This window comes from Labeo rohita, chromosome 11 (assembly GCF_022985175.1).
Source record: "Labeo rohita strain BAU-BD-2019 chromosome 11, IGBB_LRoh.1.0, whole genome shotgun sequence".
NCBI classification, from domain to species: domain Eukaryota; kingdom Metazoa; phylum Chordata; class Actinopteri; order Cypriniformes; family Cyprinidae; genus Labeo; species Labeo rohita.
The window spans coordinates 14924358-14948379 of record NC_066879.1 but is presented as its reverse complement, the minus strand read 5'-3'; the positions used below and the strand labels follow the sequence as shown (position 1 = coordinate 14948379).

The 24022-nt window shown below is 31.1% G+C and overlaps 3 protein-coding genes and 1 non-coding gene across 9 annotated transcripts in view; 2 read left to right on the top strand and 2 right to left on the bottom strand.

Annotated features, from left to right (window-relative positions):
• The first annotated feature begins 249 nt into the window (after positions 1 to 249).
• On the top strand, positions 250 to 4461 carry LOC127173338 (deoxyribonuclease gamma). 3 transcript variants are annotated; one of them, XM_051123146.1, is made up of 9 exons: positions 250 to 349; positions 640 to 777; positions 1233 to 1321; positions 1448 to 1540; positions 2293 to 2405; positions 2499 to 2611; positions 3209 to 3366; positions 3761 to 3857; positions 4319 to 4461. In XM_051123146.1, exons 2-9 carry the CDS (start codon positions 649 to 651, stop codon positions 4382 to 4384), a joined length of 858 nt encoding a protein of 285 aa, XP_050979103.1. In that variant the 5' UTR covers positions 250 to 349; positions 640 to 648; the 3' UTR covers positions 4385 to 4461. The 3 variants fall into 3 exon arrangements, with proteins under 3 accessions (XP_050979103.1, XP_050979104.1, XP_050979102.1); XM_051123147.1 differs by having other exon boundaries at positions 317 to 777; positions 1451 to 1540; XM_051123145.1 differs by having other exon boundaries at positions 318 to 777.
• Positions 289 to 370, top strand: trnas-uga (transfer RNA serine (anticodon UGA)). The gene has a single exon. It is a non-coding gene; the product is annotated as a tRNA-Ser (tRNA).
• Positions 4315 to 6542, bottom strand: LOC127173339 (protein ATP6V1FNB). Of its 3 annotated transcripts, XM_051123149.1 has the most exons (3): positions 6075 to 6542; positions 5011 to 5060; positions 4315 to 4430 (listed from the first exon to the last, which is right to left on the bottom strand). In XM_051123149.1, the coding sequence occupies exons 1-3, from the start codon at positions 6490 to 6492 to the stop codon at positions 4425 to 4427; spliced, it is 474 nt and encodes a 157-aa protein (XP_050979106.1). In that variant the 5' UTR covers positions 6493 to 6542; the 3' UTR covers positions 4315 to 4424. The 3 variants fall into 3 exon arrangements, with proteins under 3 accessions (XP_050979106.1, XP_050979105.1, XP_050979107.1); XM_051123148.1 differs by lacking the exon at positions 4315 to 4430 and having other exon boundaries at positions 4823 to 5060; XM_051123150.1 differs by lacking the exon at positions 4315 to 4430 and having other exon boundaries at positions 4823 to 5060; positions 6165 to 6542.
• Positions 6543 to 7926: 1384 nt separating this feature from the next.
• Positions 7927 to 24022, bottom strand: part of LOC127172805 (filamin-B) — a 108401-nt gene continuing 92305 nt past the window's right edge. For both annotated transcript variants that reach the window (XM_051122210.1, XM_051122211.1), the window contains 10 exons: positions 23858 to 24010; positions 22256 to 22378; positions 17298 to 17564; positions 16199 to 16336; positions 15998 to 16113; positions 14201 to 14333; positions 12480 to 12656; positions 10466 to 10684; positions 10175 to 10378; positions 7927 to 8943 (listed from right to left, as the gene is read on the bottom strand). In XM_051122210.1, the coding sequence (XP_050978167.1) occupies positions 8756 to 8943; positions 10175 to 10378; positions 10466 to 10684; positions 12480 to 12656; positions 14201 to 14333; positions 15998 to 16113; positions 16199 to 16336; positions 17298 to 17564; positions 22256 to 22378; positions 23858 to 24010 (1718 nt within the window). In that variant the 3' untranslated portion in view covers positions 7927 to 8755. The remainder of the gene's footprint in view (positions 8944 to 10174; positions 10379 to 10465; positions 10685 to 12479; positions 12657 to 14200; positions 14334 to 15997; positions 16114 to 16198; positions 16337 to 17297; positions 17565 to 22255; positions 22379 to 23857; positions 24011 to 24022) is intronic.

Below are 24022 nucleotides of genomic sequence, written 5' to 3'. Positions count from 1 at the left end.
ACACAGTGATCAGTTAAAATGGCAAAATATTTGTAAATCTATTTAAAAAAAAAACGCGAGACGCGGTCATTTAAAGGGGAATAAGCTGCGGAAATTATTTCGAATAAAATGTAATTAACCTCTGATCTAAAATCTAGTTTAACGACGGAAATGACACAGGAATTTTGAGGTTTTTCAAGAAAAAATAGGAAGTTGTCAAAAACAGGATGTGTTTTTGCAGAACCATCAGACGATTTTTTTTTTGTCGCTGTGACTTTAAGAAGGGCACCGGACGACGTTGTACCTACAGCTGCGATGGCCGAGTGGTTAAGGCGTTGGACTTGAAATCCAATGGGGTCTCCCCGCGCAGGTTCGAACCCTGCTCGCAGCGACGGGTCAAACCTTTAGCCAAAGCAATATCTCTAATAATAGAACTACTATGAATGATGGATTCGCAGCGAAAGCTGGATTTATGCAAGAGCTGAGTTGAGAAAGAGATGTCTCAGGATGTAGCTGATGTTTAAATACATCTGTAAACAGGAATCAACTCATATTTCATAGCCTCAGAATGCAAAAACAGATGTGGCCATCAAACAAACTCAGGAAGTGTTTGGTTACAGTATAACTGAAGGAAGTTGACAGTTTTACCTCTTATTCCAGCTGACAGTGATGTTGAGCGCTCTGATCCTGCTGCTGAACCTTGGAGGAGCCGCGGCTCTCAAGATCTGCTCTTTTAACATAAGGTCATTCGGAGAGAGCAAGATCTCCAAACCAGATGTGAGGGACATCATAGTGGAGGTGAGCTTTTAATGTTTAATTTTGCATGCTATTTAATAATTAATGCTTAGATGCTATTTTGAATGCATCTTTCATGCTTTAAATTATATTGTGTTTTATTCATATTTGAATGCATAATGAACTTCATATGGTTTTATGGAAAAACACTCACCAATACAAGACTTGGTTGCGGTCCCACTCTATAAACCACTGACTTGCTCTTGAAAATTTCAGTAATTATGTGTTAGTAAACATCATTGCATGTTACTATAACTGTAGTGAGTCTGCAGCTGCATTGTATCTAGTGTGTCAAGAGGAACAAGACGTTTTGTCATCTCATTGTTATGATTGCTCAGAGGTCTAAATTCTCCTCCCAACGTACGAAATGCTCTGATTTTGGTGACTGGATGACGATACTGTAATTTTCATGGCATAAACAAACAGTGGGGAATTTATTTCACATTGTCACACTGCAGAGCATCAGTCGCTGTGACCTCATGCTCGTCCTGGAGATCAAAGATGCAAAAGAAAAAGCGTTTGATCAACTCATGACTCACCTGAACAAGTAAAAACATCAGACATTAGGATATTTATTTATAACATGCGACATCCATAAATAAAATGAAGCAGTCTTAATGAATACAGTGAAATGACCAAAAAAATACAAAGTCTTTGCAATATGTCTCCACAGCAGGTCCAGGACACGTGCAAATGAATTTAGCTCTGTTATTAGTAAGAGACTCGGGAGAAAATCATACAAGGAGCAGTATGCCTTCATTTACAGGTATGTGTAATTTATCAACAACGATTAAATCATTATTAATGTTATATCAGCATGAAAAAATAGGTTCATATGTGTTTTAAGTCCTGATCTGAATCAAATGATTTGCGAACCCGCACCGAAAGTCTGATCTGAATCAAAAGATTCATAAACCTTCATCGAAGTTCTGATCTAAATCAAATGATTCGATCTAAATTAAATGATTCACACTCCATGCTCTAAAGTCACAATCTGAATCAAAAGATTCACAAACTTGCTCTGAATTTCAGATCTAAATCAAATGATTTGCGAACCACGCTCCCAAGTCCCGATCTGAATCAAAATATTCACAAACTTGCTCCAAAGTTCTGATCTAAATCAGATCATTTGATCTAAATGAAATCATTCGTGATCCATGCTCCAAAGTTCCGATCTGAATCAAAAGATTCACAAACCCGCTCTGAAGTTCTGATCTAAATCAAACGATTCGTGCTCCATGCTCCGAAGTCCCGATGTGAATCAAAAGATTTACAAACCCGCTCCAAAGTTACGATCTGAATCAAAAACATTCATGAACCCGTTCCGAAGTTTCTGTCTTAATCAAATGATTCGCAATCCACGCTCCAAAGTTCCAATCTAAATCAAATGATTCACAAACCTGCTCCGAAGTTCCAATCTGAATCAAGTTTAACTAATTCCGAGTTCCGAAAAGCTCAGTTTCACCCATTACTATACCTTGTTTTTAAGTTACAATAATCCATTTCTGATCATATCAGGCAGAAGATGCTGTCTGTGAAATCCGTCTATCAGTATCCAGACACTCAAACCGGAGATGAAGATGCTTTTGCTCGAGAACCGTTCGTCGTGTGGTTTTCGTCTCCAAAAACTGGTGAGACATTTACAGTGTGGAAGGTGAACTTCACACCTCCAGAAAGATGATGAAATGATGACAAACGTGTTTTTTTTGTCTGTCTTACAACAGAAATCAAGGATTTTGTCATCATTCCTATTCACACAGCTCCAGAAGCGGCTGTGAAAGAAATCGATGAACTGTACGACGTTTACCAGAACGTTTCACAGCTGTGGCAATCAGACGTAAGATTTCATAATCCACATTCCCAGCTAACTAAAATATGTTCGAAGAATGTTTTGATAACGTTCACTTATAGTTATAGAAACATTATTTCAGAATGTCATCTGAACATTTAAAAACGATTTTTTGCGGTTATTCGAATGTTAAAGGAACGTTCTATTTTATCACTTTGGAAACGTTAGAATGTTACTTTAAATGTCATCTGAACATTCTGAAACAAGTAGTAACATAAAAAAACATTTAACCAACACGTTTCAGATAAAACGTTCCATGAATGATGTATAAATAATGTTTTGATTAACATTATTAAATCCCAGATAACTCTGAACGATCGTTTCATTAATGTTACTAAACAATATTCAGGCTTAACTTAACTGAGAATGTTCCTTGTTAGCTGGGTTAATGTCATATTGGGTTACATAATATTCACTGCCTCAACAGTAAATGTATATAAGAATAGTAATATACCAGTATACTAACCACACCTGCCAAACAAAGTTCATGAAGTTCGCTGTGCACCTGGTTTCACCCTTAAATTGCCTCTGGGTTCATCTGAGTTTGTTTCCGAACTCAGTTTTCATTTTGTCTATTTTTGTCAGAACTTTATCATCATGGGGGATTTTAACGCCGCCTGCGGTTACGTTCCAAAGAGACAGTGGGTGAACATCCGTCTGCGCTCTGAAACTGAGTTTGTGTGGCTGACGGGTGACAAGCTGGACACGTCGGTGAAGACATCCACTAAATGTGCTTATGACAGGTAGACAGACTGTTTTGCTTTTGGATAAAACAAAATCAGATTTTAGGGTCAGGTTACATTATGCATTTAGCAGATGCTTTTATCCAAATCTTAAATTGCATTCAAGGTACATATTTTTACAGTTCATGCTTTCCCTGGGAAACAAACGCATGACCTTATAGCCTTAATAAGAAGTGTGCTGAAAGCTGTTCAGTATGAAAGCATCAACTAAATGACAAGTTAGTATGCTGATGTTTTTGACACACTTCCTGAGAGTCTCAAGTGAAATTGCAAAACTCATTTTGATAAATCTGCCTGTATCACTTCCAGCTGACGTTATGAAGGACAAACGCCCCCTGAAGTCTTAGTTAATGTCATGTGATGATTAACACATTCCCATTTTCTTGTGTTGCAGGGTCGTCCTCCGTGGAGAGCAGATAATTGAGGCTGTGAATCCTGAATCAGTGGAGGTTTTCAACTTTAAAGATGAATTTGGCCTCACTGAGCAGGAGGTAAATATCTAATGAGATTCCAAACTACTGTTCAAAAGATTTTTAATTTTTTTTCTGAAAGAAGTCTCTTCTGCTCACCAAGGCTGTATTTATTTGAGTAAAAATACAGTAAAATCAGTGATATTGTGAAATATTATTATAATCCAAAATAACTGTTTTATATGTGAATATATATTAAAATGTAATTTATTCCTGTGATCAAATCTGAATATTCAGTATCATCACTCCAATCTCCAGTGTCACATGATCCTTCAGGAATCTAACATGCTAATTTCCTGTGTAATCAATGTTCTAAGACATTATAAGTGTCTCTACAGCCAGCTTTGATCAATTGAAATCATCCTTGCTGAAAAAAAATCAAAATTCATTCACTAAAATCTTACTACCCCAAATATAAAAGAGTTGTGACAACTTGCCCCGCTCTAAACAAGGAAACTCTAACAGCTGTGTGTTCTCTACAGGCTCTGGCCGTGAGTGATCATTTCCCGCTCTGCATCACTGTAAATCAAGCGCAGACGAGAGGATAACAACCTTCTCCGTTTACACTTTTACTGCTCGCCGGCTTCATTAGTCCTACAGATGAGAATGACAAACAGCTTATAAGAAAACAAATGAGTTCTAACAGAAGAGATGCAGACAACGAGTATTCAGTGCTTCATTTTTTTGCTGTAATTTTGTAGAAAAGAACAGAAATGTTTGATTAAATGATAATGACATGTTTCCTGCACTTGTTAATTATGAACCAGCAGTCTTTAGTGTTGGTTTACCGGTTGCTGTGAGACAGTGGAGTTAGTTTGCAAGCCTGTTTCCACTTTAACCCTTCTACATTTCTGCATTAATTAACTCTATGCATCACAACACGTGTTTGAATGCTTTATATGGACATTTGCATGTTCTAAACAGCCTTTTGCAATAAATTTTCTATTGGATGATTTTAAATCATAAGGATTTTAATCATTGCATTGACGATGTATGTATGCTTATAAGAGTTATTTCATTAAAATAAATGATTTACTTAAGTAAATGACTCCGAGTATTAGATTTAAGGTGAATACTGTCTGTTCAATGAGGTGAGAAAAACATCTCAGCCGAGTTGATCAGTCGGTGTGGGAATATTAAAAATGCCATTCCTGGCGTAGAAAGTGTTTCTTACGATCCCAGATCTCCCATAGGCCGGCGTCTTACAGTCAATCTCATAGTCACCTGAGGAAACAAAGTTAGTTTAGCGATAGCCATTATTGTTAAGCTAATATTTTACTGCTAGTACTACATGCAATTTTTCTTAAACTAATGATTTTTGTTTTTATATACATAAAGTATTGCATATAAAAAGAAGAAATGTATACTTTTGTATAAAGGATATTGGTCATAAGGGACAGTAAAGACATTTATAATGTGACAGGATTTATCCACCTTATTTTTCCTAAAAGTGGGCGTGGTCATTTGTACATTTTATGGGTGCGGCTTCCGGTCTCATCCGTCTCCAGCTATTTTTAGCTGTACAAAACAGCTGCTTGATATTGCAAATTGGTGTCTTACTATATTATTTCAATGTATTATCGAAATTTATGAACACACTGGTTTGTATCGCAAATAATTTTACCGTTTACTGCACGTTGTTGTTATTATTTCTCTATAGCGGCTAATTAACCGGAAGTCTCGCCCATAGACTTATTTGCAGGTTGAATAATAAGGTGGATATTTCAAATAAATGCTGTTCTTCTGAACTTAATATTAATCAAAGAGTCGTGAAAAATAAAATGCATCAAAGTTTCCACAAAAACATTTAAAAATGTTGAATTTGAAACCGTTTCATCATTGATAATAATAAGAAATGTTTATTGAGCAGCAAATCAGTCTACAAGAACGATTTCCAAAGAATCGTGATGCTGAAGACTGGAGTAATGATGCTGAAAATTCAGCTTTGATCACAAGAATAAATTTCAAAACATTTCATGTTATTTCATGTCATTTCAACATTTCAAAATATATTAAAATAGAAAATCGCTATTTTGAATTGTAATAATATTTTGACAATATTAAGGTTCTTACTGTATTTTTAGTCAAATAAATACAGCCTCGGTGAGTATGAGACATTATTTTAGGAACTAAAACCATAATGAAAAATTAGTTCAAATTCCTAACCCTATATATTAAGCACTGGTTTAGAAAATGTAAATAGATCTACAAAGCACTCAGAAATTCTACTTTTCTCACCTAATCTCCATCCATAATCAAAGGACGACAGAATTGGATAATCAAACTTTTCCTCAGGACCTTTCTGCGCCCGTTTCCTCAGGTACAAACCTCGCCCTTTGCCTTCGTTGGATAACCCCTGATAAAGAGCCGCTTTAGTCTGCGGGCTCACAGGTCTCATAAGCGGGGCCTCACTCAGAGACCGACGCACCGGAGCGGGCGCTTCACGCTGCTTCTCCCGCGTCTGGACCACAGGAGGCAGCTTGAGTTTATCCACAGACGGAGGGTTAAAAAGCCCGATGGACTTGGACCTGCGAGACGCGAAGGTGGTCGGGTATTCTTTGCTGTATTTCATCTTCCACGCCAGCCGGGTGTAGGCCTCCTTCAGGATCAGCTCGCGGTAGAAGTTCTGGTCTTGAGTGGTGAGCAGGTTCCTCATGGCTGATACTCGCGTCTCTGACCGATTAACTGGACAGTTGTGAGGCCACAGAAACCTATCAGGTGTGGAGCCGACCAATCACAGAACAGATCACTCAACAGGTAGAGAAAAGAGAGGCCAAACACACATTATGTGCTGACAGGATAACAAAAGAAATCCAGTGCTGCGCGCCGCGGCGAAAAGGAATCAGTTTCAGCAGAGAAAGAATCAAATACAAAAGAGTAGAAAAACGATATGTACTGAGGGGCTTTTGTCATTTTTAAGATCTAATATTTGTATTTTATTTCAGCTTTTAATGTAATGATAAAAAGCGGCTAGAACATAGAGGATTTGCGCTTACGATTTGGTCAGTTACCCGGACGCGCGGCAATATTAGCGTTACTCGGATGTTAACAACAGCATGGATTGCGAGATTAATGTACTACTCAATACGTTTTGCTAATTTATGCTGTCTAAACCGTAGAAAAACGTGTGGAAGCTGGTAAATCATATAGAGAAGGACTTAGTAAGCACGAAAGGACAAAATATTTTGACAAACTAAAGTTAATAGATGGTTGAGATACTACAAGCAGTATTAATTACGATATTAGCCTAATATTTCATCTAGCTGACTGGAAATGATAAGAACAAACACAAATGTTGTCAAGATTCTTGCCCTGGAAATCCTGGTTCAGTTTTTTTTTTTTTGCATTCTTCTGCTTGAGTTGTTACTTTTGGCAGTCTATAGCACTCCAAATGTTTTTCCCGACCCGACCGATTAGTACAGCCCAAAACATGACAATAAATTACCATTTTTAGTAGCAATAATCTGCAAAATATGAGTTTCGTTTGGTTCAGTGGCATCGTTTATGTTCCCTGCCACCAAAAAAAAAAAAAAAAGTCTAGACCAGTTTAAGATGGTTTTCTAGCATTAATATTATAGGTTAATATTTTTAAAGAAATTTTTGTATTTTCGATTTTCATTTTAATTGTAGTCATTTTTATTTAATTTTATCCACCTTATTTTTGCCGTGATGTGTATCATTTATATAAATAATATAAATCATTTTGTCTGAACTACCACTTTAAGCAGGTGTTGTAAAGCCTTGATCTGTCCTGAAGGAGGCAGCAGAACATTACATACACATGCATCAGCCAGTGAGTTACAGTGAAAGTTAATCATTCTAAATTACACAAGCAAACTAAAGTCACATTGACTTCCTCCCGCCTAAACAAAGCAAAGGAAATCATGAATAATGAGCATGACCTTTGGAACTATAAATATGCATGTTCATCTGTTGCCCAGAGTTGTTTCTACGGCAACAACGGAACATTCTGGATCAAGGTGGCACTTCCTGTTACCGAAATTCTAAACAGAACACAGTTACTCATTTAAAGGAACAGTTCACTGAAAAAGACTCGCCCGCATATAAAACGTTAAATAATGAAACACTGTCATTTTTGAATTCTTTATTCCAGTCAATTTTATTAAGCAAATGTACATCGAATCTATTCACGTGTTTCACAATAAGGCACCAATGGCTAATACAAAAAACAATTAAATGTCCCCTCTTACCCTTAAAACACTCACAAAATACTTCACCACTGGAGTATCAAAACTAGTAGAATTAAGATGAATGTAAAGAATGTGACCTGCGTAATTCTATTCCTGCGACTTTTGTATATTAGTGTCTTCAAAAAGCCAGAAAATCAGATTAAAAGTGAAAATACAGGATCTTAAGGACTTTGCAAGTCTAAAACCTTAATATATAGTCATTTTTATGTAAACTACTCTGTTTAGCAGTGAAACCCGCTGAGATGAATACAGAAGTGCTTGATTTAAAGAGATGGATGATGCTTTGATTTATGAGCGAATGAACGTCACAGTTCAGTTCATGAGAGTTCAGCGAGAATCGAACACAGACATGGAAAGATTATAATATGTGCATTAAAAGTGTCAGTATGTTAGAAAGAGACGAGCGATTAGAGTCAATATCAGTAGTAAAGAGACTTTTGGGTGTGAAACCCTGATCAGTTTGTTCATACACCGTCTTTTAACTTCAACACTCAACCTTAGACTTGCAATGCAAACAGAAGTAATGTACAATTCATGCATCAAAACAACATGCCGTCATAATGAGTCACATTCCAGTCAAAAACCTGATCAAGTGCAAAGTTCAACAGAATAAAGAAGGTCTTTTTTATTGTTGTTGTTTTATTTTTATTTGTATTTTTTACAGTGTCTTTCTCTCTGTCAGGAGTGTTTTGGATTAGGCGCAGGGAATTATGGGACGGTGACTTGGAAGGGGGAGCCTGGGATGTGTTCATCTCCCCATTTCACAGCCAGGATGTAGTTGCCCCGCTCCTTCAAGACGTAGCTGACGTTGTACTGCATGCCTCCCATGTGTTTGACCAGGATCTCCTCGCAGGGCGTCAGAGGACCGTGAACGCCCACCAGGAGCATGTTCTTGCCTGTAAACAAGCACAAATACAAGGTACATCAGAAAACAAATAGTAAAATATAATTATACCCTTACAAAAACTGCAGTTCAGGCATTATTATTATATAGATAGATAGTGTATATACAACGCAAAAAAAAAAAAAAAAAAAAAATAATAATAATAATAATAATAATAATAATAATAATAATAATAATAATTGCAAAAGGGTTTAAAAATATAATGCTAAAATAAATTTTATATTAAATGCATTTAATTAAATATAATTTAAAGAACATCTTTTTAAGCACTGATATAAAATGTATAATGCTAAAATAAATTTAATACAAAATGTATTAAGTTAATTGTAAATAACATGTTTTTAAATATTGATATAAAAAAAATAAATACATAATACATTTTGTATTAAATGTATTAAATTAATAGTAAATTAGACAACATGTTTTTAATAATAATTTTTAATAATAATAATAATAATAATAATAATAATAATAATGCTAAAATAAATTTTATATTAAATGCATTAATGAATAAATTATTAGTTTTTTAATATTTTGATATAAAATGAATGTTATATTCAATGTATTAAATTAACTGCAAATTGCAAATTTTTAAAATATATTGATATAAAATGAATAATAATAAACGTATATTAAATGTATTAAATGAATAGTAAAGTAAATAACATTTTAAATATATTTATATAAAATGAATAATAATAATAATAATAATAATAATAATAATAATAATAGCTAAAATAAACTATATTAAATGTATTAAATAGTAAATTAAACAAGTTTTTAAATGTTATATAATTAATATAATAATAATAATAATAATAATAATAATAATAATAATAAAATGTATATTTGATTAAATTAATAGTAAAGTAAATAACATTTTTTAAAATACTGATATAAATTATAATAAAATAAAAGTAAGTAAATTAAATAAACTACATGTTTTATATACATTGATATATAAAAAATATAAAAATATGCTGTTGTTGTTATTGTTATTATTACTACTTATGCTGCTACTACTACAACAATATTATATGGTTTTTAATAAAATGATCCATCCATATATTCTCCAAACTGCTTATCCTCTGTAGGGTATTTAATAACATAATTAATAATAACAACAACAACCAACCAACCAACCAACCAACCAACAACAAATAAAATAAATTTATATACACAAAAAAAATCTGAATAAAATAAAATGAAATAAAATCTCTCACCTGCTTTACTGCAGTCCACAGAGAAAGATGCTTTCTGGCCTACGAAGGCCTTACTGAGACCCGGCCCTCGACTGAGAACCTTACTGGCGTCAGAAGCGGCCCTTGGAGAAGAGCTGTAGGAGTTGACGCTGCTCGCCCTGCTCACCGGATCCACCGTCAGAGTGGACATCTCGCTGGCGTTAGTCACGTTCACCAGCCGCGGCCCTGAATGAACACCAAACAAGCCAATCTCAGTCCATTATTACTCAACACAATCATCCACAACTCAAACATTTTAGATCTGCTTCTCACCTGTGACTTTGGCCTTAAACGGGCTTCCGCTGATGTGGTTGGGGCCGCCGTATTTGATAGTGATGACGTAGTTTCCAGGGGCCATTGGTGTGTAGTGCACTTTAAAGCCTTCGGGACACTCCTGACACTCCATCTTCACCTTCGACGGGCCCTCGATGGTGACAGCCAGAGATCCCGGCCCTGCTTTGGTGTTATTGATGGTAAACTCGGCCTGGTTACCTGTCAGATGAGACGTGAGAGTCAATATAATGTGAGGGTGTAAATGTAGGATGGTGTATTTGCACATATGAAGAACTGTTTTCTGTCAGACATCAAAGGTGGCGTCACAGTGGCTGTTGAGAATAACATCGTACTATCCTTTTCTATAGTCTTTCTATAGTATGCAGTGTGTGCACTAGAAGATATGCACGGAAAACAAAATATTGCGTTTGACAAACTGCATAGTCAAAAACAAAGCACAAACATGACAAATACATCCAAAGTGATACCATAAAAACACAAAACAAAACCAAAAAAACCCCCTAAAAAAAACAAGCAAAATGTGAATACATTTATGAATTATGAATTATTAATATTTAATATATAATATAATATAATATAATATAATACAGGGTAAAATATATAAATCTAAATGTATTATTAATTATAATACATAAACAGCTATAACAGTATAATATAATAAACAAGGTCAAATTTATAAATATAAATGTACAAATTATAAAAATTGACATGAATTAAACTATATAAATAATTATAAACACCAAGTAAAAGGTATAAATATAAATGTATTTAATTATATATAAACAGTTATTATATATATATAATATACTATAAAATAAAATAATATAATATATAACAATATAATACAATATATAATATTATAAACACGGTCAAATGTATAAATATAAAATTTATCATCAATTGATATCTGATTATATATAATATATATGAACAGTAATTTAATTAGTTGTATAATAAAAATAATATAAAATTAATTGAACATGGTCAAATTTATAAACAAATGTATTAATGTATTTAAATGATATATATATGTATAAAAAGTAATTTATTTAGTTATTTAATAATATAATTATAATAAACATGAGGTAACATTTATAAATATAAATGTATTATATATATATATATATATAAACGGTTATAATAATATAATATAAACAAAGTCAATTTTTAAAAAAAAATATAAATGTATTATAAATTAAGATTTAATGATATATACAAATATACAGTAATGTAACAATGAATAAATTAAACACGGTCAAATGTATAAATATATATACGTATTAATTTATATTTAATTATATATAAATATATATGAACAGTAATTACTTATGAAAAATTACTTAATTTACTTAATAAATTACTTTATAGCTGCATAATAAATACAGTATATCACAAAGTGCAGTAAAATGTGTCTCTATTTTATGGTGAGCACAGTCTGTAGATGATAATCAGCGATCGGTCGTCGATCAATCCAGCCCTGCTTTACCCTGACACTATCAGACACGAGCAGCTGGCTGTTCTGACGCTTTCCATTGTTAAACCTAATTTATTCTTTCCCCTCAGTCAAGCATGCAGCTTTGTTCTTTAGTCTTTAGTTCTAGCTGAAATAAATTTCTACGTGCCATGTTAATGCTGTGACTTTCTGCTCAGAGTTAAACGTCTTTACGCTTTTTCCTCAACTAGACGAGTTACAATGAAGACATACATTTGTTCTGGATGTGATCCATGAGAAAGAGCTTAGGTAATCCAAGATCCTTCTGCTTAAATCATTTTCCTCAAACAATAAGTGCGTTCAACGCGAGCGAGAGCGCGTAACGGCCCGACTTCCTCTCCGCGTGCCAAGTCCAGAGAAACATGGAGCAATCAATATTCATGGTGTGGAAAACACGGATTGACGGCGTACGGGAAAACCGCACAGGCTTTTATTTTTGCAGAATTGTTTTTAGCCCTGTGCCAGTGAGTAATGCGTGTCCAACGAATGTCAAGCGCTCACCTGTGGTTCCTCTTTCCAGACCGGGGCCGTAAGCGGTGACGAGTCCCGCATCGCCGCTCTGTCCCGGCTCTCCCACGCGGACCTGGAACGGACTGCCCGGGATGTGCGTCCCGTTGAACTTCACGTCGATGACGTGGATGCCGTTCTCTCGCGGGATGAAACGGATGGCGTACTTGTCTGGAAAACGGAGTGTAAATTAACCAGAGCAAAAAGATGAACAGGAGCAGAACTAATTACACAAATGACAACTATGTCAAATGTCAATCAGGAAGTCAGTTCTCAAAAAACATGCTTAACAAACGGGAAAAAAGGACATATTATGCACATCTTCTACATTTAAGTTTATGTATCTCATATTCAATATTTTCTATATTTAATTTTATATAGTTAATATTCAAGTTGATATATTTCAAATGTTCTATATTTAAGTTGATAAATATTTTCATTTATAAAGTTTATATATTTAATATTTTCTGTATATATATATTTTTTTAATATTTAAGTTTAATGCATTTTATATTTTCTATAGTGATATATTTAACATTTTCAAAATTGAATTTTATATATTTAATATTCAAGTTGATACATTTCAAATGTTCTAGATATTTAATTTGATATTTAATATTTTAATTATTAAAGTTTATACAAGTTTATATATTTAATACGTTCTATATTTACTTTTATGTTATATTTTTTAAATATTTAAATTTATGCATTTTCTATTTTCTAAGTTGATAAACTGATACATTTTCAAAATTGAAGTTTGTATATTAAATATTTTCTATATATAGGTTTATATATTTAATATTTACAATACTGATTATATTTAAGTTGAGATTCAATATTTTCAGTATTCAAGTTTATTCATTTACCGTTTTCTATAAATAAATTAATATATTTCATGTTTAATGCATTTAACATTTAAGTTTATACACTAAATATTTAAAATTGTAAATTCAGTCAATACTGAAGTTTGTCATTTGAATTTGTATATAATATTTAAGCTTATATATTACATATTTTCTATATTTAAGTTTATGCATTTTATATTTTCAATATTGGACTTAAATATTTAAGTTTATATGTAATATTTAAACAATACTGAAATGTCTGTATTTAAGTATTATATATTTAAGTTTATATATTAAATATATTAAATATTTACATTTATTTAATAATTAACAGGGTCAATGCATGTTAAACATTAGGATGAAATACAAAATTAAATAAAATAAAAATTAAATTGTATATAAAATAGGAAACTCACAAAATATAAAATTTACAAACTTATATAATTAGCATATAATATATATGTTTTTATATATATATTTAACATTCAATACTGACTTTTATATATTTAATATTTAAGTTTACATATTTGCCATTTATACAAGTTTGTAAAGCTAACATTTACATTTATATTAAACGTTCTCTATATTTAGGTTTTTGTGCTGATTATTAAACAATCAACAATTGGATGTTGGGTGACCAGATGCTTGTAGTACATATGGGTTGTGAATCTGGTTTCACCTTGAATTTAACATATACAACTCTACTTCCAAAAGACATTTCCAAATGAAATGCATAAAATGGGTTGTGAGTGTGGTTTCATGATGAAAAATCTCTTTAAATAAGCAATAATCAAAAGTCCTTTCACTTTCAGTTATGACAGAAAATTATGTAATGCATCATATCAAGTTAAAATCTCATTATGATCTCACCTTGTTCTAGTTCAGACACAACACACTCCTCCAGGGCTCCAGACGGACTGTGAACTTTGGCATCGATGTGGCCTTTTGCCCCATTCAGACGCACCGCAAACGATGCCGGCTGGTTCACCTTCAGACCCGACTCCTACATTAGCGAACCGACAGGTTAGAACATCTCACACACAACAGTGCATTCTGGGAGGGACTGTTCATGCTCATACACTACCATTCAAAACTTTGGGGTCAGTAAAAAGTCCCATTTACTTACCAAGGATGCATTTATTTGATTAAAAAAAAAACAACTGTCAAATATTATTCAAACTTAAAATAACTGTTCTCTATGTGAATATATTGTAAAATATAATTTATTCATGTGAAAAAATGCATGCTTTTATATATAGTTCAACACTGACCTTTATATATTTAATATTTAAGTTTACACTTATACAAGTTTGTAAATTTAATATTTTTAAGTATATAAATTTAAGTTTATATATTAAATATTCTATTTTTTATACAGATTTTTTACATTTTTATAAAGTTTTTACAGTTTAAAGTTTGTAAAGTTAATGTGTATTACTATTTATTTTTTCAATTTATTATTTTAGATATATATATAAAATAAAATTATTGACCCCAAACTTTTAAACAATATATTTTAAATATAAATTATGAATTAAATCTACCAATTTTATATATATATATATATATATATATATATATATATATATATATATATATATATATATATATATATATATATATATATATATATATATATATATATATATATATATATATATATAAATAAGTGGTTTTAAAAGTGCACCAAATGCTTATTTGCTCAATAAAAAGGAATTAAAAAAAAAATGGCAAAAATATTAATTAAAAAAAAAAAAAAAATAAAATAAAATAATAATAATAATAATAATAATAATAATAATAATAATAATAATAATAATAAATACAAACACATCATTAAATAAATTATTTAAAAAAAATGATTACAATTAAATAATAATAATAAAAAAATTACATTGTGCATATTCTCACCTGAGCTCACCTAAGATCAGCTAAAGCTGAGAGAGAGACGGCCAAAATTTGTCAAGAGAGAAAATGAGATCTACAGGGTTTGCTAAACTACAGAGAATGATGGGAAAGGATTGGATGGAGGTTTCTAGCGGTCGGTGTTGTCTTCCTCTCTCTGCTTTAGCTGATTTTACTGTGAGCTTTACAAGAGCAGATTCTGTTAAAAGCCTTTAAATGAAACACAAGAGAAACACCAAAACAGCCACACAAAGACGACTGATGTCCCACAGCTATTCAAAGACAAGTTCACAAAATAAATTTGCTCCAAAACTGCTAATATATACAGTAAGTAATGTAGATAATCTGTTTTTAACACTGACAATAATCAGAAATGTTTCTTGAGCAGCAAATCAGCATATTAGAATGATTCCTGGAGGATGAAGAATGAAGTAATGATGCTGAAAATTCAACTGATCACATAAATTTATTACACTTTAATATATATTTAAATAGAAAACAGCTATTTTAAATTAGAATATAATTTCACAATTTTACTATTTTTACCATATTTTTAAATCAAACAAATGCAGCCTTGCTGAGCAAAAAAAGTTAACTTTAGCTACTACCGATTTATTTCTACTATTTTTCTGTCATTCTGTTTTATTTTCTTCCATATTTCTTCCACATTTTCCACAGTAAAAGTCACATTTGAGAACTGAATAGCTGTTGTTTGATAGCTGCGGACATGCGTCTGTGCGTCGATGTTTCCTTATGTCTCACCTGAAGACTGGTAACAGTAAGTCGACGAGCGTCGTCCGCAGGAGCGTAAACGGGCACCAGGTATGGGCTTTCGGGAATGTGCTCGTCATTGAACTTTATAGACACTTCATAGTCGCCTGGAAAGAAATTTAAGACAAGTTGGATGGGTAAACAGCATCTTAAAAAGAGCACAAGGCAGAAAGGATGTGTGTGTATTTATACCAGGTTCTTGAGCTACATATGAGACGCCGCATGATCCGTCCTTCCTTTCTTCAAAGGAGATTTCAGCACGACTGGGACCTTCAACAGCGATGGACAGACCGCCAGCACCCGCCTCACGTGTCCACACGTTAAACTCAGCTACATGAATACAACACGAATGAGGTGAATGGATGTTTAAAGGGGTTATATGCAGTTAATGTGGTTAAAATGCATTACATTCGCACAACCTTTTAAGATGACATTTGAATATATTTCCAAATATGTACAATTTTATAATCTTTCTATAATGTATAAAGTAAGCATTTTACCATCTGTTTTTATAACTCATGGTTCTCTGTTTTTATAAAAATCACGGTAAAAACACATGTAATGAGCAAGAAAAGTTTTTTTTTTTTAACCAAGATGACATAAATTAAAATAAAATAAAAAACCATTAAAAAATTTAATATATTTTATATTTATATATTTTATAATACATTTATAATTTAAAATAATTCAAAATAAATTAAATGAATTAAAGGTAAGAATATAAATAAACATTTCTATATGTCAACATCACAATTTAAGATTTCCACCATATTTAAGTTTTCTTTTTAAATAATGACTTTAATAATTTTTAATAATATTTTAATATATAAAATTATATTTAATTAAAATTAAATATTAAAATCAATGTTAATAAATAAAATAAAAGATATCTTCCACGTAACTAAAATGAAAATGAAATTAATTTTAAAATAAAAATATATTTTAAGCATTTTAAGTTAAAATTACTGTACATTAAAAATTAAAATAAGTGTAAAAGGTCAATTTAAATATCATCAGTTTTTCTAACTCTCTTCTGTGTTCAATGGAAGAAACTAAGTCACTTAGATGAGTAAATGTCTTGATAAAAATCATGGTAAAGAACACATGTAATGAGCAAAAAAAGTTGTGTTCCTCCCCCAGGACGACATTTAAAGATATTTTCCACTTATTCAACAACAAAAAAAAATTAATTACAATATTAACATAAATAGAACAGATTTTTTGCATGTTTACGCTAAAATTACTGTACATTAAAACATTAAAATTTTAAAATAAAAAATATTGTTCACACCTGGCACTCCCATCTCTGCCTTCTCCAGACCCGGACCTCCTGCTCGCACCTTATGTGCTCCACCTTCACCCAGCGGGCCGACGGTGAACTGGAAGGGGCTTCCTGGCACGTGCTGCCCGCGGTACTTCACGCTCACCGTGTGAACGCCCATCTCGTGAGGCACGAAGCGCACGCAGTAAGTATTGTTTCCCACCGCCACCATCTCAGCCGCTTCCGTGGCTCCCGCCGGGCTGGTGACCTGCGCCGAGACGTCCTTAAGGTCGATTTCTGGGGAGAACAAAGAGCAGAAGGACTGTTGGGAGAACTGACGGACAGGATGGAGGAACGGCTCTCAGCTGCTCTGACGTCTGCGCTTTCTTAAGGGTTTGCAAGCAACATACCGAAGAGATGAAACTTGCTGTGCTCTGGTTTTATTTACTCACCTTCATGTTGATCCGAACCTGTAAGACTGACTTTATACTATGCAACACAAAGACTGAAAGCAGCATGAACATTCAGCTAAACATCTCTTTTCATGTTTGTGCTATTTTAGTATCACTGATTTCAGTTAATACTTTGAATTTTATTATTTTTTCTTTTATTTATTTATTTTTTTTAAAGAATGCACAGTGTAATGAGTTAAAAAAAAAAAAAAAAAAAAAAAAAAAAAAAAGATTTTTCACAGGGTTCTTTTTCACCTTATATAAAATTACATTAAACTATTAATTTTAAAATCTGAATAAGAGTTCATTTATTTTTATTTTTTCTGCTTTCACTTTAATTTTATTTAAAGTTTTTGTAATTTGAGTTTTTTTTTTTTTAATAAGCAAAGAAGCTTTTTAACTTGAAATAAAATGAAATTTAAATATTAAACTTAAAATTACAATGTGTAGTAATTTTGTTCCCAACTTTAATTACTAAGATTTAGTCATTTTGTTGTGTTTTTAGATTTTTTTTTTTTAAGGAATATATGGTGTAATGAACGAAAAAAAAAAAAAAAGACAAAGATATTTTCCACCCTTTAAATAAATAAACAATTTAATTAAAATATTAAAACTTTACAATGTGTAGTAATTTTAATTACAACCTATTTACAAATTTATGTAACTACAAGATTTTGTAATTTTTCCTTCATTTTAGATGATATTTAGATCATTTTTCTTTTTGTTAACATGGCATAATGAGGAAAAAAAGTAAAGATGTTTCCTAACTTTTTAAATAAATAAAATATTTTAAAAATTACATTTTAAATCTTAAAGTTGTCATTTAAATTTCTTTACATTGTCATTTTAATTATAATGTGTAGTAATTTTAATTACAACTTATTTACAACTTTTTTTTATTTCATATATACATATTTTTAAATACATGGTGTAATGGGCAAAAAAAAAAAAGATGACGTGTAAAGATATTTTACACCCTTCAAACTGGAAATAAAATTACATTAAAATTTTAATTAGATTTTATTTTTACGTAATTCGTTTTTACTTTAATTTTAGTAATTTTGATTGTCATTTTTATTAGTTTTTTTATTTACATGGAGTAATGAACAAAAAAAGATGTAAAGATCTTTTCCCTTTTAAATAAAATATTGTAACATTTAAAAAATATTTAAACGCCACATTAAAACATTAAACTTAAAATGAATTTTGTTGTATTTTTTGTCATTCTTATTAGTTTTCTTTAAAGAAAATATGGTGTAATGAGCAAAAACGATGACGTGTAAGATATTTTCCCACCTTTTAATTAAAACTTACATTTAAATATTTTAATTTAAAACTTAAAATAAACTTTTAAAATAGATTTTTCTGTTTTTTTTTAATTTTAATTTTATTTTTAGTTGATGTTCTAATCATTTGAATTTTGTAATTTGTATTAGTCTATATAGTTTTATTTATTTTTTTCTTTAGATATTTTATACATGTCAAGTTGGTTACAAAATAGGTTTATGTTTTTCATTTTAGTTAACTATAATAACCTTGCACAGACTAAATAAAGTCATTCAGGATTGTGAATAGCATGAGGATAATAAATAATTAATAATTAAGTTTTATGGAGTTGTAATGAGCAAAAAAGCAGCTGTAGTTCATGCAAACACAAACACACGAGTATCAAGAGCAAGCGCGTTCTGCCAACCTCGTGGTCCACATGCGGCGTGTTTAAAACGCACCCTCCAGCCCTCCCCAGGGCCTTCTCACGGGTGCCGTGCCAATCCTGGTCACCCACACTCGGCCCACGGTGAAGCGAGTCGACCTCTGAGGGCACGGAGACCCTGAGCTGCTCTGACCTTTGACCCCGAGCCGAATAGAGCAGTGGGAGCGATAGACGCCGCGTGAGAGCAACTCACGAGCCAAAGCCAGAAGAAACCAGGTCACTGATAGTCACAGACGCAGAAAACAGCAAGAAAACACAGAGTAAGGAAAGAGAGAGGACAGAATAAGCAGTGCATCAAGTAAGAAAAACAGCAAAGTGGGAAAAAAAAAAAAGACAAGACAATAGAGTACAGAGGAAGCATGTCTGATAGTTCATCACGTATGCGTGTTAGATACACTATACGTCATTCAATCACATGAAAACACTTCAGCAGTGTGTATATGAGCTCAGAGTCTTTCAGATCCAACAAAGTGCATGAATGAGCTCATACGGGATAAAGTGACGGTCTGTGTGGCCTGTATTAGATCAGCGCTAACCCTCCATTACACTGCAGCCTCATTAACCAGGATAAAGCTCAAAAATCACATATGGAAGCAGTCAATATGATCCAGGTTAAGATTTTGATTGGCCGACTAAAGGCCTGTTCACACCAAGAGTGACGTGACTGACATGACAAAACACACATGGTCATTAACATTCTCTACTGCGAAATATAACGCCAAAGTTGTCATTTTCTAAAACTGTGATGCAAAAATATATCTTAAAACGTGAAGTCGTTTATAATAAAAAGGATATTGTAATACAGCATATCTAAAGCACCTAACTAGAAATATTTCTTGGTTTATTTCTTTGAAATACATGTGCGAAAAGCAAAATAAAATGCTAAAAAAATATTATAAAATTAAGTTTAATTTAAAACTTAAGAAAAGGCATCCATCCATCTAATTCTCATATAGTATCTTATTGGATTGTTTAATTTATTAAAACAATTTGTGAATAAATAAATAAATAAATAAATAAATAAATAATTAAAATGAACAATAAAATTAAATAAAATAAAATAAAATTAAATAAAATTAAAATAAACTTCTATCATCAGGGTAAATTCCAAATAGTACCTTATTGGTTTACTTAATTTTTAAAAAAAATAAATAAATAAAATTTTGTGCCAATATTACAGCAATATATGTGTAATTTAATTTATTACAATAAATTAATTAACAAAATGCAAAATAAAATGCTAAAATTTATAAAATAAATTAATTTTGAAATAAAATAAAATGAATAAACAGGACAAACTCACATTTATCATCAGGGCAATTTCTATCATCTATCATCTATCTTCCACCTAAACTTCAAATAGTACCATACTAGTTTATTTAATTTCTAAAATAAATAAATAAATAAAATGTATTTATTAAAATAAATTAATTTATAAAATACTAAAATAAATAAATAAATAAATAAATAAATAAACTGGGTAAATTCACATCTATTACTGGTGTATTTTAAAAAAATATATATAATAATAATAATAATAATAATAATAATAATAATAATAATAATAATAATATTATTATTATTATTATTATTATTATTATATATAAAATGCTAAATTAAAAGCTTAAAAAATAAAACATAAAATAAAATAAATAAACAGGGCAAATCTCACCTATCTTCCACCTAAACTTCATATAAACTTTATTTATGTAATTTAAAAAAAAAAAAAATTGTGCCAATATCATAGCAATAAATATATATAATTTAATCTATTACAATAAATTAACTTATTTGTGCAAAATTATAAACGTGTACTTTATATATAAAATGTATTACAATAAATGAATTTATTTTGTTTTAGGTAAACTAAAATTATAATAAATAAATAAATAAATAAATAAATATCTATGAATGAAATTCACGGGACAAGCTCACACCTGTCATCTATAATCCATCTAACCTTCAAGTAGTATCTTATTGGATTGTTCATTCTATTTTAAAAAATTATTTGTGCCATAATAAAAAAAAAATAAATAAAAAAAATAAAAAATCTAGAAAATAGTAGTTTAATTTCTTACACTAAATTACTTTATTTATGCCAAAAACGAAAATAAATTTACTCAAATAATATAATAAATGGAAAAGAAAAAGAAAAAGTTCCATTTACAATTTTGCATTTTTAATTTTAATTTTTTTTTTTTTTAAACTACCGTACAAAACAGTTTGGCCCGTTTAGCAATGTTTTTACACACTGTTTGTGCTTGTCAGCATTACTATTCAACCAAAACGAGGACAAACCTGCCCTCTCTCACACAAAAAGACATTTCAGACTCCGCCAACACTCATACTGGAAGCGCAGATTAAGCAAACTTTATTCCTACAGAAAATCCTCTCGACTGCCAAGTGACACTCCTGACACGAATGAGGCAGCGTTTCCGTCAGCACGAGTCGTGTGTTAGCATCACGCAGCACGTACCGCTGACGTGACTCCAGCAGCAGCAGCTGCGCCGGTCTGATGGGAAATCAAAGCAGACACTTCAATGCGGCCTGCATATATCGTCTTGTTTCACAGCCATGTGTTTTTACACCAGTATGGAGACTCGATGACGTGAGCCAGCAAAACAACCGCACGTTCATTTGTTTTGTGCTTTTTTGGCTGGTGTTCATAATGGAGATTTAGCTACAGTGTGTTAAACAAGGCTATAAACCAAGCCTTTTGACACGAAGTGGATGAAATGGTACATAATTCACGCCTAATTAAAACTGCAAACTTGGGTTTTAAAATCAGTCTTTATGAGGACAGACAACATCATTGACTTCCATACCTGGGATCTTCAGGTTGAGATCACAAACACTTCCAACACTAGCGACGGAAGCTGCTTTCTGACGGCGAGTGATGCTCTCGCGGATACGACCTTCGCCGGTCACTTTCACGCTAAATGGACTTCCTGTGAACACAGAGATGCAACAGAAGTTGCACAATGAGAGGAATAAGATACAAGACGTCTCTTCTCCTCAGCAAGGCTGTATGCATTTGGTCAAAAATACAGTAAAAATGTTAAATATTATTAGAGTTTAAAGTAAGTGTATTCTATGTGAATCTCTGTTAAAATGTAATTTATTCCTGCGATGCAAAGCTGAATTTTCAGCATTACTCCACTCTTCAGTGTCCTTCAGAAATCATTCTGATATGCTGATTTGCTGCTCAAGAAACATTTATGATTATTATTAATGTTAAAAACGGCTAATATTTTTGTGGAAACCATGATACATTTTATGTTTCAGGATTTTTAGATTATTTAATTACTATAAATTAATATATCTGTACCAAATGGTTAAAAAAATAGCTATTAAATAAACCATATAGCTAGTTAAATAAACCATAAATCAAATTAAAATTAAAATCATATTTATTATTATTATTTTTTATTATTATTATTATTATCATCATTAACAAACAAAGAATTTATTAAATAAATAGATAACTGCATCAACCTTAAAGTAGCACGTTTAATTTACCAAAAAAAAAAAAAAAACTATTTGTGCTGAAAGAAAATGCAAAAATTAAACAGGATTATTTAATTACAAAATATTAATATATTTGTGCCAAATTGTAAAAACAAACAAACAAACAAACAAACAAACAACAAAAAAAAAGCTAAAAAATAACTAAATAAATAAAAAATAAATATTAAATCAAACTCGCATCTAGCTATCATATTTATTAATCTTATTATTCTTATTATTATTATTAATTAAAATAATATATTAAATAGATAATCATAATCATCAACAACCTTCAAGGAGTATGCTTGTTTAATTTATGAAAAAAAGACTAAATGTATTTGAGCTGAAAGGAAGATAATAAAAAAAAAAATACATAAAAAAAACTACTACAATAATTTTATATATTTGCGCCAAATGTTAAAACAGGATTATTTAATTACAATAAATGTATATATTTGTGCCAAATAGTAAAAAAAGCTAAAAAATACTTAAATAAAAAATTTAAAAAAAAAATCAATAATAAATATGAAATCAAATTTCACATCTAGCCATTATTATTATTATTATTATTATTATTATTTTTATTATTATCATTATCATCATTATTATTATTATTATTATTATTAAATAAAAGCATTTATTAAACAGATAATAATCATAATCCATCAACCTTCAAGTAGTATGTTTTCTTAAAACAACAACAGCAATTTTTATTATTATTATTTTTTAATTATTTTTCAACTGCTTGGTCTAGAAAATGACTAATTTCTTATTAAACACTGCATATTACACTTAATACTATATTTTGAACACTGTCTTTTGCCAAATTATCTATGAACAGGTCAAATGACACCTTATTTGGAGCGCATTAAAAAATAAACGTAAAAGGTTTGAATGATGTTTCATGCACAATCTCTTACCTGGGACATGCTCTTCTGCAAATCTGATGGACACGATGTAGGTTCCCGGTTCAGTGGGACAATATGAGACGCCACAAGTTCCGTCCTCCATGTCCTCTGTCTGAATGTCCACCTTACTGGGACCCTCGATGGACAACGCCAAACCGCCGTAACCTATTAAGACAT